This window comes from Pyrus communis, chromosome 13 (assembly GCF_963583255.1).
Source record: "Pyrus communis chromosome 13, drPyrComm1.1, whole genome shotgun sequence".
NCBI classification, from domain to species: Eukaryota; Viridiplantae; Streptophyta; class Magnoliopsida; order Rosales; family Rosaceae; genus Pyrus; species Pyrus communis.
The window spans coordinates 4361077-4380158 of record NC_084815.1 but is presented as its reverse complement, the minus strand read 5'-3'; the positions used below and the strand labels follow the sequence as shown (position 1 = coordinate 4380158).

General features: G+C 37.9%; 2 protein-coding genes across 2 annotated transcripts; one reads left to right on the top strand and one right to left on the bottom strand.

The window, feature by feature from the left end:
* Positions 1-8121: 8121 nt before the first annotated feature.
* LOC137712108 (probable disease resistance protein At4g19060) lies at positions 8122-9468 on the bottom strand. The gene has a single exon (XM_068451250.1). The coding sequence runs from the start codon at positions 9466-9468 to the stop codon at positions 8122-8124; it is 1347 nt and encodes a 448-aa protein (XP_068307351.1).
* Positions 9469-15010: 5542 nt separating this feature from the next.
* LOC137712107 (putative disease resistance protein At4g19050) lies at positions 15011-18913 on the top strand. The gene has a single exon (XM_068451249.1). The coding sequence runs from the start codon at positions 15011-15013 to the stop codon at positions 18911-18913; it is 3903 nt and encodes a 1300-aa protein (XP_068307350.1).
* Positions 18914-19082: the final 169 nt, after the last annotated feature.

Here is a 19082-nt window from a genome sequence, read left to right as displayed (position 1 = left end):
CAATCTTCCCCTCAATACTTCATAACCACAAAAAGCAATGTACACTAATCTTTCTCACAATTTGAGCACTTACCTAAAATTATATTCGACAATACTCTCAGCTAGCTATGAGCCTATGACCCATTATTCCTTTCTCAAACATTACTGTATAACATATTCTTCTAATCATGTCCAATCACATTTAACAGATTAAGCTGCATAACATAATCCGCAGCTCCACAAAACTCATCAATTTTTTCTACGAATAAGCAATTTGAATAAAATGCATGCCTCGTCAATAAATCGAATACACAACCAAACCAATTATACATATTTCAACCAATTCAATTTCAATCAGGACAAAACAAATTGCTGCGAAGTTAATTTGAGTCAACCTTTTTTTCCATTTAATTGCTAAACATGATAAACAATCCTATTGCCTGAATCCCTAGTTTATACAATTAAACAATCATCACATCCACATACATACTGTTGATGCGCAAAATCAGCTGTGAGGACTTTGGTACAACAGAAAGTGTCAAGTTTTTGTGACCTTCGCTAGATTGCTCCGGTGACTAGTATGGATAAGTATGTAAACGGGTAGAGATAGGGGAACAAACACAAGATATACATGGTTCACCTAGATTGGTGACGTCCACGGAGTAGACCTTTAATGAGTTCTAGTGAATGATTTAGTACAAATGACATTAGGGATTATTGTGGGAGAATGATCTCCTTTTATAGAAGAAAGTTTCTAGCTTTATTTCAACTTTGACATGTGTCGTGCTATGATTGACCTTTGATGTTGACACGTGTCGTGTTGTGATTGACCTCTGACATTGACATGTGTTGCATTGTGATTGGCCTCTTGGTTAGAGGGAAACTCTTGTGGGTCCTTGACGGAATAACGTTGACCGGTGCTCAGTAGTTTCAGAATTGGTCAAGTATGGTACAAACAGTGCTCCTCTAAGTTCTCGAGTGAGGGAAGCTCCTCAGTTGGGGACTTGCAAGATCCAAGCTGTTGAGTAATCACAAAACTTCTAAGTACCGAAATGTGGTATCGTTTTCACTTACCTTTGTCCCATAAGCAGATATGGCATCTTCTCTGGAATTATTTGTCCTCCATCCAGAAGTGGTATTTTTAGTTGATGTTGACGCACAAGGTAATGTATCATTTTCACTTGAAACTTACTTGTAGTTTCGGGTTTAGTCAAGTGCTATACAAACCATATATTAGGAGTCTCCCAAGTCGGTGAGCTAGGAGATTTGCCGAAAGAGGTGATAAACAAGGTAAGCAATCAGAATTCCAAGCAATCAATCTCAGATTGAAAGTTTGATTTCGGGTTCCAGCTGATTGTTCTCCTTCTCCTTGTCTTGCAGATAGCAACAAGGATAAAGAAAAGGACATGGAGAAGAGATGATATAAGATACTTTTGCTTTTGAAGAAGTAATGGATGAATCAGCACGTGTTTTGTTATACTTGTTGACTTTCGACAGACTTATTCTTGAACTGGGTTGGAGGGTTTTCTGGTTTCCTCCAAAGGAGCAGGTCGACTTAAGAATTTAAGGGTCAAAACAAGTCCATCAAATCTAGAGTACATTCGACCCTTATGATATAGGATACTTTTGCTCTTGACAAAATAGTGGATATGGTATAGCGAGGGTTTGCTCTTCGATGATGATGCCAGCGAAAGGTTGTTGAAGCTTCTCAAGCTTTTCGGATAGGGTAGTGATGCCGAGCTTGGATTTGACTTAGAGTCATCTGTCTGGATTATGCGGTTCTGCAGGAAGGGCGTCGTGCTATAGTGACCTGTTCGGGCTCATCATTGAACCTTCTGCTTCAATCTTTACATAGTAGAAGTAGTGTGCAACCTTTGCATTTGAATGGTCCTTCTGAACATTACTTCTCAGTAACTCATCCATGCTTGGCAGCTTCAGTGTAAAGAGCTAATATCGTATCAACTGTTCTGAGGTATTTTCCGAAGGAATTTGTGACCTTGACAACAATTGAGGATGAGTACTCGAGAGCAATGCTAGGTAAGTAACTAGGCAAGGTTCCAGGCAATCAGTTCCAGATTGGAAGTTTAATTTCAAGTTTCGACCGATTGCTTTCTTTCTCCTTGTCTTGTAGGTAAGAGCAAGGGCAAAGGAAAAGACAGGGAAAAAGCATGATATGGGATGCTCTTGCTGTTGACCTTGATGATATGAGATACTATTGCTCTGGCGTGACTTGATTACAGAGGTATTATCCAAGGGAAAGAAAGCTGAGTATTTTGAACAAACAGCTTTGTTGAAGATTTGGATCTCGAAATTCGGAGAGTGTTGCCTCTTCGATTTTTGAACAAGCAGATCTTTTGAAGATGCATTCTTTGGAGATGGGGAAAAATTAGGCATTCTTACAAGTTTGCTTTGCCATGGAAGATGGAAGTCGACACATATAAGGATTTCCCACTTAGCAAGTGGTGTTATTCCTTTGCCTTTGTGGGTAATAGTAGGGTAGTTGGAACTACAAAATTCATGCATCTTAACTTTGTTAGAAATCTTTGACAAAGTTAACTGTGGTATCTAAGAAGTTGATGTTGTGTGTGAAGATTGTCGACGAATTTTATCCAGGGAAACCTGGCTCTCAAAATTCAGAGAGTGGTGCCTCTTCGAATTTTGGACAAGCAGCCATGTTGTCCTTGTTTTTATAGGGGCACCGATTGTGTTTAAGATGTTCAGAAATTTACTGCTTGTAGAAATTTCCCCCTTATTTTTGTACCTCTAAGATTTATTGGACCTCATTTTTCCTTCATCATTTTTGAAAATGTATGGCCCATCCAACCGTCGTTTTGACTTGAATGTTGTGGACGAGGCAGCCATGTCTCTTCAAGACAACATATGGCGCTCATCCTTCCTATCCCCTACTGGTCTTCTTACCGTTAGGGACTCTGTGATGAAGAATGACATGACTGCTGCAGTGGTGGCCAAGAATCTTCTCACTCCCAAAGATAACATAATACTTTCCAAACGGTCCGATGAGTTGGTTGTTAAGGATTCTCTGGCTCTTACTGTTCAGTATGCGGGTTCTGTGTCTAATATGGACCAACGCCTATTTGCTCGAACCCGCCAAGTTGAATCATTGGCGGTTGAGGTAGCAAGTCTCAAACAGGAGATCAGAGGGCTCAAGCTCGAGAATAGATAGTTGCACATGTTTGCGCATAACTATTCTACGTGCATGAAGAAAAAGCTTGACCGGCTGTAAGAATCCGGTGGAGGCATGGTTGTAAGCCTGTGCCATCACCTTAGAGTAAGTCTTCCAGGTGTTGGCATTGATCATGTACTTGAAGAAATAGTCACGTAGGCAGCCTTGAGGGCGATCTTGTCATTTGCCTCAGCACAGCGAAAATACTTATGGTTAAAGCGACTGGCATACTTTAGTAATGATTCATTCGGCTTCTGGCGAATAGTGTACAAGTCATCTATAGAATGCAAGTGATCGGTCTGGAAGATGTGTTGAGAGACAAACAGTTTCCTCAATTCCTCAAATGAGTCTACCGTCTCAGGTGGAAGACAGCAATACCAGTTTAGAGCTCCACCAGAGAGGGTGGAGGGGAAGAGAAGGCATCATTCTTCATCGGTGTGCATCTGGTATGCCATGGTGGACTCAAAGAGGTTAAGATGTTTAATCGGGTCCTCCCTTCTAGTATAGAGTTATAAGCCAAGCTTTTGCTTTGTCTTCACTTAGAGGGGGATGTCGAGGATCCTTCTTGTAAAACGGCAAGGCCTGGGTTGGTTCCAGTTAGGTATCTAGGCCTGACGCTCAGCCTTCAACTTGTTTACTTCCTCAATGAGCTGTAGGACAAGGGGGTCCTGAATGGAGTAATGTACTGCTGAAGCATTCTTCCGTAAATCTTGGTTGCCTTTTGGAAGTATGGAAGTTTGATCGAAGGTATGTGATTTTCCTTGGATTTACCGTACTGGCTTCGAGGGCATGCTTGTCGAAATACCTCCGAGTCCCTTATACCTTCATGTTCTTCTAAGACCTGTAACTTCTTCCTTAGATTGGTAGCTAGCATGAGACTTGGTAGGGAACCAAGTCTTTCAGAAACCCTTGGATCATTGATCTTTGAACTTATGTAGATAGGGTTCTTTCGACATTGCCTCAGGAAGTCCCGACAGTCGCGATAAACAGCTTTTGATCATTCTACTCCCTTTGCGAGGAGGTGCCTTCCTCCACTTCTCCTGTTTCGGGTCGAAGCAGCTGGGTTGAGAGAAGTTTCATGTTGATTAACACATTGATGAGTAGCTTGCTCCTCATCAGGAATTTCCATGTTGAAGACCGGTGACCCTCTGTGTTGGGGGGCACCCAGACGATGGTTGACGTCCACAGGGGTGATGAGCTCATGTGTTTGAGTATGCCTAGCCTCGTGGAGCATCTCGAATACCTTCTCATACTGCTCTTGGAGGATCTTATTCTTCATCGTTATCTTGTTGTTCTTAGCCTCCAGCTTATCGACTTGAGCCTGAAGAGCACACTTATTTCGTTCTTTCTTTCGTTGCTTTGCACTAGGCACGAGAGGGGTGTCTCGTTTTACATGTTGTGGCTCCCTTCACTCCCCATGTTGGAGAGGGATGCCTAGTCAAAAGAGAGTGTACGAATGGTGGAAACCAGCTTGACAAAGCTGGAGAGAGTAGGAATAAGAGTACTTCCCACAGACGACACCAAATGTTGATACACAAAATTAGTGAGGACTTTGGTACAACATAAAGTGTCAAGTTTTTGTGACCTTCGCTAGATTGCTCTGGTCACTAGTGTGGATAAGTATGTAAACGGGCAGAGATAGGGAAACAAACACAAGATATACGTGGTTCACCTAGATTGGCTACGTCCACGAAGTAGAGGAGTTCTCATTAATTGTGAAGGGTTTACACAAATACATAGATTCAAGCTCTCTTTAGTAAGTTCTAGTGAATAATTTAGTACAAATGACATTAGGGATTATTGTGGGAGAATGATCTCCTTTTATAGAATAAAGTTTCTAGCTTTATTTTGACTTTGACAAGTGTCAAGTGTCGTGTTGTGATTAGCCTCTAATGTTGACACGTGTCGCACTGTGATTGGCCTTTGACATTGACATGTGTCGCATTCTGATTGGCCTCTTGGTTAAAGGGAAACTCTTGTGGGTCCTTGACGATATAAAGTTGACCGGTGCTTAGTAGTTTTAGGATTGGTCAAGTATGGTACAACCACATACATACATACATTATGTATGCATACATGCATGCACAGAGAGAGAGACCTGAGGACTTGGTTGTCCCTCTCAACTTTACTAACTAAGGTGAAGAAGTTAAACCAACAATGAATATACAACCATAATTCACAAACAGTATTAGATTTCCCAGAAAACCTGAGCAATATATACGTAATGCATATTGGAAATAATCCAATGGTAAGGCCAATAGCTGCAGAGAAGGCCAACAACTTAAGTTCTGCACCCCTTCAAAAATCCAAGTCAAATTTTAGAACTTTCTATCTTTCTCAGCAACCGCCAAATAAAAGTACCAATGAAGCATGACTTTTTAGGAAAAAAATTGTTGGACCATTATCAATCAATCAAACAAAAAAGAAAAACGAAAATGTGTGAATTTGAAATAGAAAAACAAAATAAGAAAGAGAGAGAGAGAGCAAAGGGTGCCTGCGGAGAATTTCGAGGAAGGGATCGACCACTTTCTTGTTGAACCAAATCACCCTATTACTACTTGCCGCCATCACAACCCCTTTACAAATTTCAACAACTAATTCTTATATTTTGGTTTTCAATGAATGGATTTAGGGTTTGAAATTGAATGGATTCAGGGTTTTTCTCAGGAAAAGAAAGCCTCTACTTAGCAAAAAAAGCTAAGAATAAAAAGAATACTTACCGAGCTATTGGCTTTTGTGCTCTCTCACTTCTTGAGGCTCCAAATCCAGCATTCATCTTGGTAAAAAGAAAAACAAAACACAATAAAGGAAATTATGTACATCTGTCAGCGCAAACTAAAATCCCACTAGCAAACCCAGCAGCAATGACTTCCATCGACACAAAGGTCTGGGTCTGATTAACGTTAACAAAAAAAAATCCCACTTGCTACAATCAATCCAATACTTGTTTCACAATTACAAAATGTGTTAAAAACCAACAATGGACCAAAAAGCAAAATTTAAATAATTAGACGAAGTAGACAGAGATCAGTAAAAAGTTGGGGACGGAAGTGATAATCTCTGCAGTGGCTACTCAGTAATAAACAATGACACTGTAAAATTATAAAACATCCGACAATAAGAATTAAGCCAATAAGTTGTTTTTTATTTTTTAATCTTAGATGGTTTGTAAAATGAAAATGCATCAAACCAATATATACCTATCTTATAAACTCATCGACTGAGAAAGGGAGCAAGCAAGCAGAGGTCGCCGGCAACAGAAAAGTCAGTTTTGATTTGAGTATTTGTCACATCCCGGCCCAAGGTCCACCACATCCTGGGCCCGCTCCACCACCGTAGCACGATATTGTCCACTTTAGGCCCCGACCACGCCCTCACGATATGTTTTTCTTTTGGGAACTCACACGAGAACTTCCCAGTGGGTCACCCATCATGGGATTGCTCTTGTGTGCTACTCGCTTAACTTCGGAGTTGCGATGGAACTCGAAGCCAGTGAGCTCCCAAAAGGCCTCATGCTAGGTAAATATGGGAATATACATATAAGGATCACTCACCTGGGCGATGTGGGATCTTACAATCCACCCCCCTTAGGGGCCCGATGTCCTCGTTGGCACACACGCGGGCAAGGTTAGGCTCTGATACCAAATTGTCACATCTCGACCTAAGGTCCACTACATCCTGGGCCCGCTCCACTACTGTAGCACATTATTATCCGCTTTGGGCCCCGACCACGCCTTCACGGTTTTGCTTTTGGGAACTTACACGAGAACTTCCCAGTGGGTCACCCATCATGGGATTACTCTCGCGCGCTACTCGCTTAACTTCGGAGTTCCGATGGAACTCGAAACCATTGAGCTTCCAAAAGGCCTCGTGCTAGGTAGATATAGGAATATACATATAAGGACCACTCTCTTGGGCGATTGGGATCTTACAATATTTCTGAAAAAAAGGAGTCAGAAAACCTTAAAATCCCCAAAAACCCTAATTTATATACTCCCAATCAAACGCAAAAAGAATAATCGACATATCATAAGACGCTTTCTGACGGCCAAATTCATCGCCAACGGAGGCGGTTGTTGACCGTCATTGTACCTCCATTTCGTGCCACCATGTTTGAGGCTTTCAAACGTCACTACTTGGTTTGTGGGCTTCAAATCGAGAGATATGGGGAGCGGAGAGAAAGGAAGAGTAGAGGAAGATGAAAGATTGTGGGTTTTCCATTGGAGAAGGAGAGAGGGGAGGGATGAGAGATGAGAGGAGAGCGCACGTGTAAGAGATTCAATCCCAATTTATCAAATATGAAACTAGAATATGAGACTGCATTTGTATGAAGAAAACCTCATGGTGGTGGGTTTCATGTAAAAAACACTTGGACAATTCCCCAATAAAAAAAATATGCATCTATAAGCATTGAAATTTTCGAATATGAAGAAGAAAATAACGAGTAGAAAAAAAAAAAAAAAAAAAAAAAACCATTCAAGTTGTGCATATCATGGTATAGAATCTTTGTGGAAAAACATGTATATGAGAATAAATTATACGAAAACAAAATTAAGAGCATCATCAAGTCTATTGGTTGAGCACAAAAGAAACCTCCAAACCATGCAATGACTCTAGCTCATATAAAATCGAAAAATTCAAGAATCAAAAGTCTGTTAATAACGTGTTATGAATAAAGTATAGAAAAATATAGAGAAGAAGAGAGATTGGGAGGAGAAATTAGAGTGTCTCATTCATCTTATTAGATGGCCTATACATAGGCTTAGGATTTTTCATATTTACAACAATGAGAACTAACTATTAACATATTACGTAGAGCCCAAAATGTGGACAACCACTTTTCAAACAGGCCAGATGTGGTTCGGTTTAATTTAAAACCCGTTCTGTCCTGTTCTGTTTTATTTTTAGATGAGTCCGATCTCCCCAAGAATTGGGTTCGGATCCACCCTTGCCAACCTCTAAGGATTCGTGCCACGGATGACCTTAAGTGATTCTTGCGTTGCCTGTCCCATCATCTTTAATGCTAATGGAATGCCCCCACATTTTTCTTTGACTTCCAATTTCAGATCTTCCAAGTCTGAGGGACCGGATGGAATTGAAATCCAATTATTCTTAACACCGTCCAGGTATATCGCCCAGAAGCTTTCATTATTTATCAGATCTTCCAAGTTTGAGGGTCTGGATGGAGTTCGATTATTCTCAACAGCGTCCTTTAATATCGCCCATAAGCCTTCATCATCTGTCACATCTTCCAAGTTTGAGGGACTGGACGGAATCCGACCAACTGCGTCTATGAATATCGCCCAGCAGCTTTCATGATCCGAAAGGGGCAGAAGGTGATGTATATTTTCCTTCCCGACCATCATTTTAGCTATATCTTCATTCCGACTTGTGACTATGAGTCTTCCCCCATGCCCTTTTGGGAGTCCAAATGCAAGGCCGTCATCCCATTCCTTATCACGAGTCAAACACGAATCCAGCTGTCCACACCATGAGTCCGTCTCCCTGGCATGATCAAGCACGATCAGATACCTCTTGCCCATCAATTGCAGGCGAAGAGCATACAGCAGTCCCCCGAGGCCATGCTTCTCACAAACGGACTTGACCATCTCCTTTCCAACTCCGAGGTGCATCAACATTCTTTTGACAATTACTATTTTCGGAACCTCATTGTCGTCGTCATCCGGGTGTCTGGCCATGCACACCCAGATCCTCGGAAGGAATGTGTTTTTCACTTCTTGTTCGTTGAATAAGACCTGGCAAAGTGTTGTTTTTCCTATACCTTCCCTACCAACAATGCCTACTGCCCTGAACCGATCATCAGTTCCTTGCTGTAAAAGCAACTTCTTCATCAAAATCACATCATCATCAAATCCATAAACCTTGGATGCATCTAGTGAACGCGTAGTCCACCTCGAAAGCTCTCCACCCGTTGAGCTTGCTTGACCATTATTAGGTTGTGGATCGGTATTTCCATGCAATGATCTTTTATTATCCTTTATAAACTTGAGCTCCCTCTTGATCCTGTTTAAATCCCTTCTGATTCTGTTTATGGTGAGTAGCTCCTTGGGAGAGTTGAAACCGTGTTTTCTCGAAAGCATTTGGCACTCAGCCAAAACATTGTTGAGGTCGTAAAGCTTATTTCTGATGGATGAATCATGCAAGGATGAGCTGAAAATGTCATCAAGTAAAATTTTTATTTCTTGAAATTGGCTGTACTTTGGAATCTTAGAGATACTTTTGTCTCTCCCATCAAGTCCATTCCGGAACTTTTCCATTAGGTACTTTTCAATTTCTTGAGCCATAGAAGCAGCCTATGCAACTCCTTATCACTCGAAATTGTAACGACAACTGGAAAAATAAATAATTTAGAAATTTATGCATCTGGGTTTTATGTTACATAAGTAATGCAGACAGTTTAAGAACACAATATATGAAACCAAAGAAGAAAGAGAAATACTTGATGTGTTGGGTGGATTCGAAACTGAAAGTCCAAAACGCAAACAAGCTGTGGAGACTGCAGAGAAAGGAGGACTAACGAGTTTATGAGTCTCTTCACCTCAGTACTGTTCACATTTTCCAAATCAAACTTTACTTAAGTGTCATAAGAAATCTCATATGACAACAAAGAACGGAACAGAGAAGTAAATAAAAATAAGCCCAATTATTTAGGGAACATGATAGCCCAGAAAAAAGGTATGAAATGGAAGGCATCAGCTAAATAGTTGTACAGGTAAATCACCTTTGGCATTTGTTTGGCAAGATTATGTAACCACCTTTGGCAGCCTTGTCACTCACTTATGTGCGTTGCCAAGTAATTCCTATATTGCACGCTTTGTTCCTGTTCCACAATGCCAGAAGAAACATATCGAATCGTAAGAGCGCATCAATTCTGCAGAAGAAAAACAGAGATAAAGGCCTTAGTATACAAGTGTATACACTACAGAGAACATGAAAATGTAGGAAACAACAGTAACTGAAATATGAATAGTTCAATCCCTCTTTTCGTAAAGCCAATTAGTTTTAGTTCAATCGTTCCGCGGATCAAAATAGAAACCCTGGTTCCCATTTCTTTTTGAGTTGGACTATAAAATATCAAGTCCAAAGAAGTCTGAAACATTGTCCACTCTTTCTACTGCATATTTGAAACTCAAAGTGAAACACGAACCAAGTAGTGCATAAGAATAAGGACTCTGCAATTTCCTGTTCGGTTTTTTAATGTCCAAAAGGATGAGGCAACAACAGGTTGTTTATTCACTTCGTAACAAATGTCTAATGGTTGTTTAAGGTCTAAAATTAAGAGATTAACAAGGCCCAGCCATGAGAATTTCTCTTCAACCAGACAAGACGCCAAGTATAAACTTCAGAAAAGAGGAGGAATCCAAAATATTTGGATTTTACGCCAAATAATTCCAAAATTGTAACTAAAGAAAAGGAAAAGGAAGAAGGGAAAAAAATTCCAAAATTGCAACTAAAGAAAAGGAAAAGGAAAAAGGGGAAAAAAAAAAAAAAGAAGAAAACCAACTGGAGGGGTTAACCAAATTTGTTCAGAATAAATAGCGATACCGAGAACAAGATTAAACATTTAAGCAAAAACCAACTGGAGGGGTTAACCAAAGTTATTTGTTCAGAAGAAATAGCGATACTGAAAACAAGATTAAACATTAAAGCAAGCTCGTCTCCTTAGCGTTGTCGTGCAGAGCTTGGTTTTCAACTCTCAGACTTGCAGTTTCAACTCCACCATCAGGTTTTTGCTCTTTCTAATTTTCTTCATTATTTTGTGCACGATTATGTCTTTTCATCTGGTTAAAAATTTAAGTGTTAATTTGGTGCTTGTGGCTGTCGTTATTTCTTTTTTCCTAATTAATAAAACATTCATTGTCAATCAAAATTCTATGAAATTACCAATTTAACTCTCTAATTCAAAACAAAATATGAATAAGGAATACAGGATAGAAATGTAATTTCACAAAAATAAATTTTGTTTTTTTTTTAAAACCTCATCGGCATATAATCCTAACACATTTCCATTAAAAAAATAAAAAATAAAAAAAATAAAAAAAAACTTCCCACTCTCACATTTTCTATCACTCTCTTCCTCTCTCATTCTATTTCAAAAAAAAAAAAAAAAAAAAAAAAAATTCTTACATACTTTGTATGCGCCCGTATGCTAGTTCTGATTGTGAGAGCTTTTTATTAGGTGATAAAAAGACAATTAAGCTGTACTGTTTTCTTGTGTAAATTTGCTTAATTTTTGTATTAATTTCTTAGAGATTTGTAGTATCATGATGCGGTTGAACAGAGATTGGTTAAGAAAAACCAAACAAAAATTTATATCGTGGAATTAAGACCTCAACAATTAGTACAAATTAATTGAAAACATTTAAATTTGGTCTACAATTAAGAATACATTTATACCACCTAACAATTTTTTTCGGTGTGCGTTTGAGGTTCATTTAAAAAAACGAGGATAAATAAAATACGAATCAATAAACACTAAAATAAGGAAATGTTAGGTTATCATCCCTCTTTTTTATATTCCATTGATTAAAATCTTATTTCTTTGCAATTTTTTATCAAGATCCTTAGGTTTTAATGAATGTCATTATTTCAATAATAAAATATTTACATATTAGAATAATTAAATTAAATTTCTAAAATATATTAATTTAGTATTAGAAACGTTGCATTTGTACCCTTGTTAATTTAATATAAGAAATTTCTAAAATATGAACACAATTTTTTAATGTAAAATCTATAGATATACCCCTTTTTCAACTTCAAATGTACCCTTATTTAAAAATATAAAATAAAACATTTTATTTTGTGAAAAACTAAAAAATCTGATAAGTGTAAGACGAATTATCAATCTTTGTAAGATTATGGGGAGAAATTAATACTAAAATTTAATATTTTGTCTTTCAGTTAAAGTATTCAAATTAATAAAATTTATATTAAGATTTTGGTATAATAAAATTTCAATCAAATTAATGTATCCATATGAATTTTTGGGTACATTACTATTTATGATTTCTTATTATTACATTTTTTTATTCATTTATTCAATAAAAAAATTTGAAACAAAATGGGAATATAAACTTCATAAATGTCATACTTATAGAAATATACATATTAATATTGATATTATGAGGTTTTCAAAGTCAAGGGAACTTTGATGTAAAATTGAATACAATTAAAGTTTTAGTTAAAGAGTATTAGTGACTAGATACCAAATTCAAAGTCTCTTCTAAAATACCAAGACCGGTAGCATCCGACCCAAGCATCAAAAGATTAAGTACTCGAGCGGTCGTGTGACTTGAGCTAGGTGACATTGCTTCTGCTTTAGAAGAAGATATAAATTTCTTTTTACAATGTCATGGTGCGTTTTCTTGGCAATTTTCAGATGTCCACAGCCTCCTTCCTCTGTAGTTTCAGTTACTAGGACAGCTTGTCGGTGGTGGCCATTTCCATTTGCAGTGCACTGCCGTGGTGTGGGAGGCTATCTCCTCCATAGACAAAGACGCCGTGAACATATTTCTTCAAGGGTTTTTACGTAAGTTCATTCCTATAGACTTTAGACACATGTTTCCTACCAAATTTCAGATTATGGATTATTTCTTGCAACTTTTTTTATCAAGGTCCTTAGGTTTTAATGAATGTCATTATTTCAATAATAAAATATTTACATATTAGCATATTAAATTAAATTTCTAAAATATATTAATTTAGCATTAGAAACATTACATTTGGTATATTTATATTTATGGCTATACATTGTATCATATATTTTTATTTTTAGTTTGTACCCAATTTTAATTTGTAACCCTTTTTTAAATTTGTACTAAATTTCTTTTTATTTTTAAGTTGCACCCATATATTAATTTCTTTTTGTGCTATTTTCTTTAAAAGATTTAGTTGTAGTTTTTTTTAATTTTATTTTTTATTGTACCCATAATTTACCCATAATGTACCCATTCTACTTTATAAAATGTACCACTTCTTTATATGTAAAATGTACCTTTTTTTTTTTTTTTTTTTTTTTTTTTTGTAAATGTACCCTTTTTTTATTAAAATGAACCAAATTTTTTAATGTAAAATCTATAAATGTACCCCTTTTTCAATTTCAAATGTACCCTTATTTAAAAATATAAAATAAAACATTTTATTTTGTGTAAAACTGACAAATCTGATAAGTGTAAGACGAATTATCAATCTTTGTAAGATTATAGGGAGAAATTAATACTAAAATTCAATATTTTGTCTTTCAATTAAAGTATTCAAATTAATAAAATTTTATTCAAAGATTTTGATGTAATAAAATTTCAATCAAAATAATGTATCCATATGAATTTTTGGGTACATTACTATATAGCTTATTAATTTATAATTTTTTAACACTATGGATACATTCTTTTGCTATTTATAATTTCATATTATTACATTGTTTTTATCATTTTGAATTTTGAATTTTTTTACTGTAGCCTTTCATATTATTACATTGTAATATAATGAGGGACTTTAAATCTAGGATTTATATGCCACATATATATACAAACACTTATGGGATTATAAATCTCATAAACGTCAAACATATAGAAATATGCATATTAATATTAGTATAATGAGGTTTTCAATGTCAAGGGACTATGATGAAAAATTGAATATTATTAAAGTTTTAGTTAAAGAGTGTTAGTAACTAGAGATCGAATCCAAAGTCTTCCCTAAAATAACAAGACCGGTAGCAGCCGACCCAAGCATCAAAAGATTAAGTACTCGAGCGGTCATGTGACTTGAGCTTGGTGACATTGCTTTAGCTTTAGAAGGAGATATAAATTTCTTTTTACAACCTAATGGCGCGTTTTCAAATTACAATATCACTTGCTAGGAAATAAAAATTTCTTTTACAACGTAATGGTGCGTTTTCTCGGCAATTTTCAAATGTCCACAGCCTCCTTCCTCTCCAGCTTCAGTTACTTGGACAGCTTGACGGTGGTGGCCATCTCCATTTGCAGTGCACTGCCGTGGTGTGCGAGGCTATCTCCTCCATAGACAAAGCCACCGTAAATATATTTCTTCAAAGGTTTTTACGTAAGTTCATTCACATAGATTTCAGACACATGTTTACGACCAAATTTCATATTATGGATTGTATTTAACATGAATTAATTCGATATGCCGAAAACTGGCTCATGTGTTAATGTTTTTCTGTTACTTTCTTTATAGTGATATTCTAAAATTCAGGACAACTTCTTTATTATCATCATATTGTAGTTTGAGCTCTCTAGATCAAGAAAGGATACTCCGTTTATTTCAAATATAAAATGGTTCTATTTTTCGGATCCACAATTCTTTAAATTTCGATACAAATGGTGAATAAATTGCTAAGTTATCAAAGTACTTGTGTGGCTTTGTACATATTTGTAATTTTGTATAAGCTCCCTTTGAAATCTGAATTCTGAACCATATAATTCAATTTAATCAAGCTTTAATATTCACCCGAAACCTTGCAATGCCATGACATATAATAGTTGAACAAAAAAATTTCTTTGTTTTTTAATTGCTGATTCGTGGTTTACCATCTACCATCTAGCAAGCTAATGAATGACTCGATTCAATGCAGGCTGCCCCGAAACTGCAAACCTGGTATCATTCCAATTTTAGCTACTCTCCGGTGAGGGGAAAACGGAGTTTCTTTTAACTTTTCAAGGAAGCATTTGCGTTTGCTTGCACTGAAGAATTAGGTATGTGAACATCTGATTGTACTTGGTTTCGTTTTTCCTTGGTGCTGATAACTCTGCCATTTTACTTTCTTCTGAGACTCTTTTTGTTTAATTTTTGGAGTCAGAAATGGCTTTAGGTTTGAAGGAACGGATAGAAAAGATACTGGAGACGCTGAAGAATGATGGTGTAACAACAATTGTTCTTGATGGTATGCGTGGAGAATGGAAAACGTGGACGGCAAGAGAGATAAGCATGAAGAGAGACTTAATCCATGACAGTCTATGGGTGTATCTGAATAAACAATATGATAGCAGCTCTCTACTTGAGAACATTGCCGGCCAGCTATCTCTAATCTCTATTCATGAGGAATATGATGGTGACGAGGAGGAGGAGAACATGAGGCTGGAATTGAAACAAAGAATAGCCATCAAGCTTAAAGGATTGATATCCGCAGCACATAAAGAACACAAATATTTTCTACTAATTCTGGATGATGTTCCTTACGAGCAGTCTGTGAAAGACATTATCTCAGAACTGAAGAAGCTGCTGGGTTTGAATGATACTTCTTTTAAGGTTTTAATAACTAGAGATGATGGTGACAAAAAGCACACCACAGAGGAGGAGCGCACCGCAGAGGAGGAGGAGGAGGAGGAGCACACTGCAGAGGAGCATGGAGCAATTCAGACCATCCACACAAGGCTGCACAGCATAAACGTAGATCAATTGTCTACACAAGAGTCCAAGCTTTTATTGAAAGAAAATATCAAGAAAGTAATTTCCGACTCTCCGGGCTTTGAAATGTTATCCAAGGTGATTGTGGAGATGAGAAAGTCCATGCCTAGTGAAATCATCGCAATAGCAAAAGCATTCAATTATGTTGAACATATTGGTTCTGGGGTTTGGTCATTGGAAAGTGTTTCGGAAGCAGCAGCTGATGATGAGGGAGCTGCAATAAATCTGCTACATCGTGCTTGGTATGACACATTGCCAAGCGGTGTTCGGGCAGACTGTTTTTGGCATAGCAAGCAATTTTTCAGCAATAATGTCTGTCTGCATTACAAAGAGTTGATCACTCATTGGATAATGGAAGGGTATGTTGGATGCATTGATCATATCGAGAAAGCCTATGAGCAAGGACATCGCGTTCTGATGGAGCTTATAGATCGTGGCATGCTAAGACGCCAGGAGGATAATATCATGGAAGGAATCTTTTCAAATATAGCTGATCACCGCTGTCGTGGGTTTACTGGGACTGCAAGCATGGGATTGGTTAATGTGTTTGCAAATTCCAAGTGGGAAGGTCTTGGGAGGCTTACACACACTGATGGTATGATAAAATCGCCGTGCAGTGCTAAAACCTGGGGAAAAGTCTCTACACTTGTGATGGATGGACGCTGCCTCAGTAGAGAAGTCCCTGAAAAATATTTTCAACCAATGCAGGAGCTCCGGATATTAACTATATTGAATCCCAGGTTCAGATCTCTACCCTTGTCCTTGACTAGCTTAAAGAACCTTTCTATTCTTGTGCTCAGATGCTGTGATCTCTTAGAGAAAATTGCTCGTCTCCGAGAACTTAAAAACTTAAATGTTCTTGAGATATCTGGTGCAACCTGCTTGGAGAAAATTGATGACGATCTTTTCACAGACATGCCTCACCTTCGAAGCCTTAACCTTTCTGGTGCCAATATCAAATCACTACCTGGTTCTCTCTTTCAAAAAACTGAACTACGGTGGCTCATCCTTAGAGGTTGTTCCCAATTGATAGAGCTTCCAAGCTTGAAATCATTTGAAAACCTCGAGGTGCTTGATCTTCATGGTGCTACATCTTTCAAAAAGTTTCAAGACAAAACCTTTGCTCCGCTTAAGAAACTTCAGTTAATTGATCTTTCCAATTCCCAAATTAGTCGCCTACCTTTTCTTCACAATCTTGGTGATCTCACTCGGCTTCTATTAGCTGGTTGCGGAAGCTTAAAAAGACTGCCCATCTTGAACACACTAACTCAGCTTCAAATTCTTGATCTTTCGGATGCTACAAGTTTACAAGAAATACAAAAAGAACCATTGGATGGCCTTAAAGTCCTTGATTTATCTCAGACTCAAATTAGTGGTCTGCCTTCAAGTGTAAGAAACCTTTCTGATCTTGTCTTAAGAGATTGTTCTCAGCTTGTAAAACTGCCCCCCATAGGAGCAACTAAAGAGCTTGAACAGCTTGACCTTTCCGGCTCAAGAAATCTGGCTGAAATTGAAGACAAATCCTTACAACATATGAGGTTCCTTCGAGTTCTCAACTTTTCGAAAGCCAAAGTAAAAGAATTACCATCTTTGTCCAACCTAGTTAACCTTCGCCAACTCCTGTTAATGGACTGTACGGTTCTAGAGAAACTGCCTGCGATGGAGGGCCTTCGCAGACTCCAGGCTCTCAATCTTTCTGGTTGTGTGGCATTGGTTGATTTGCCCCACCTGAATGCCCTTGAAAAATTAGAGATTCTTGACGTTTCAGGTTGTACGGCATTGAAAGGAATACATGAAAAGTCCTTTGAAAATATGTCATGCATTCGTACAATCAACCTCTCAGACTCTAAAATTGAGTTTCTACCTTCCCTTCCCAAAGCCAGAATCTTCTGTCATCTCATACTCAGAAATTGCAGCAACCTAAAAAAGCTCCCTCCTCTTGAACATCTGTCAAAACTTGAGGAACTTGATCTATGTGGTGCCATTTCTTTAGTTGACTTTGAAGCTGGGTTCTTGGAGCATATGCATGACCTTAGAATTCTCAACCTATGTGGAATCCCACTTACAATGCTACCGTCCATGTCCAGACTCACCAACCTCAGACAACTCGCACTAAAAGGTTGTTCGTCGCTGGAAACGGTGCAAAACCTTGAAGCACTAACACTGCTTGAGATTCTTGATCTTTCTGGAACAGCAATTGGGAGTCTGCCACCTCTAAACACTTTTAGCAACCTCGTCCAGCTCTTGCTGAAAGATTGTTCACGGATACAAGAGTTGCAGCTGCTAGGATCACTTAGTCGTCTGGAGGTTCTGGATCTTTCAGGAAACAGAATGAAAAAATTTCCCTATGAGATATCTGAATTGACTAGTTTACAGTGCCTTTATCTTCCAGACGTGAGGAGTATGCATGATCTCGATGTTGGAAAGATAAGGCGTATACCACAAGAGGTCAACTGGGATGAATGTGGTATCTTTGAGCATGCTGATATCTTTTGTGACAATGACAAACCTTCCATATCTGTAAGTGGAACGGAAATTTTTCAATTTTTGGACAAAAATCCCAAGGTGTGGGAAACAAAGTTCAAAAGATTTTGTTTCTTTGTAACCAAGAAGCAAGGTCAAGATGGAGATATCATCTGCTGCAAAGATGAAATTGTCAAAGATGTGTACTCAAGCACCAGACACTTGTGTTTTCCTGAAGAGCATGATCGGTCTTTGGAAATCCATGGATCATATAGTCTTCCTCATGGTTTCGAAAGTGTCCTCAAGCATTCCAACTGTATATCTTTGGTTGACAATGACATTATAAGTTGCCTATGTGATTTAGGTGCTGACGTTGTGGACGTAATGAAGGGCTGTTGGATAGAGAGATGCAGTAAAATTGAGAGCATTCTCTGTGGAGCCGAGGAAAATGTCAGACTGGGGAGAAGTTTAGAGATTCTATGGTTTTCGAACCTTCCGAAGTTGAGAAGTCTATACAATGGGAATGCAGAACCAAAGTGCTTTAGGAATCTTAAACATTTGTTTCTAGATTGTTGTCCAATGATTGTGAATGTCTTTCCCTCATCCCAGCTTCCAGAAAACCTCGAAATTCTTCATGTGCAATTTTGTGATAGATTGCAAACTTTGGTTGAATGTGATACAGCATCTAAGTATACATTAAAAAGGTTAAGGACAGTGTATCTGTTGGAACTGCCAAAGTTGACGAGCATTGGGATTGAATTGCCAGATCAAGTGGATGTCGAAGCTATGGAATGCCCTAAGTTTACGAAGGACGCTCCTGCTATGGTTGACTAGGTCTGCAAGTAATCCTCAACTGGGGCAAGTTTCCAGATGCAGTTTATGTCTTGTTTGTGATTTGATTGTGCTATGTAATTGAACTGGTTATGTTTCCTGAGAGTAAGATGATTTATGAAACACCCGAATGATGCAATTGTTTTCCTTAAAAAAAAAATTCTTGTTCCCA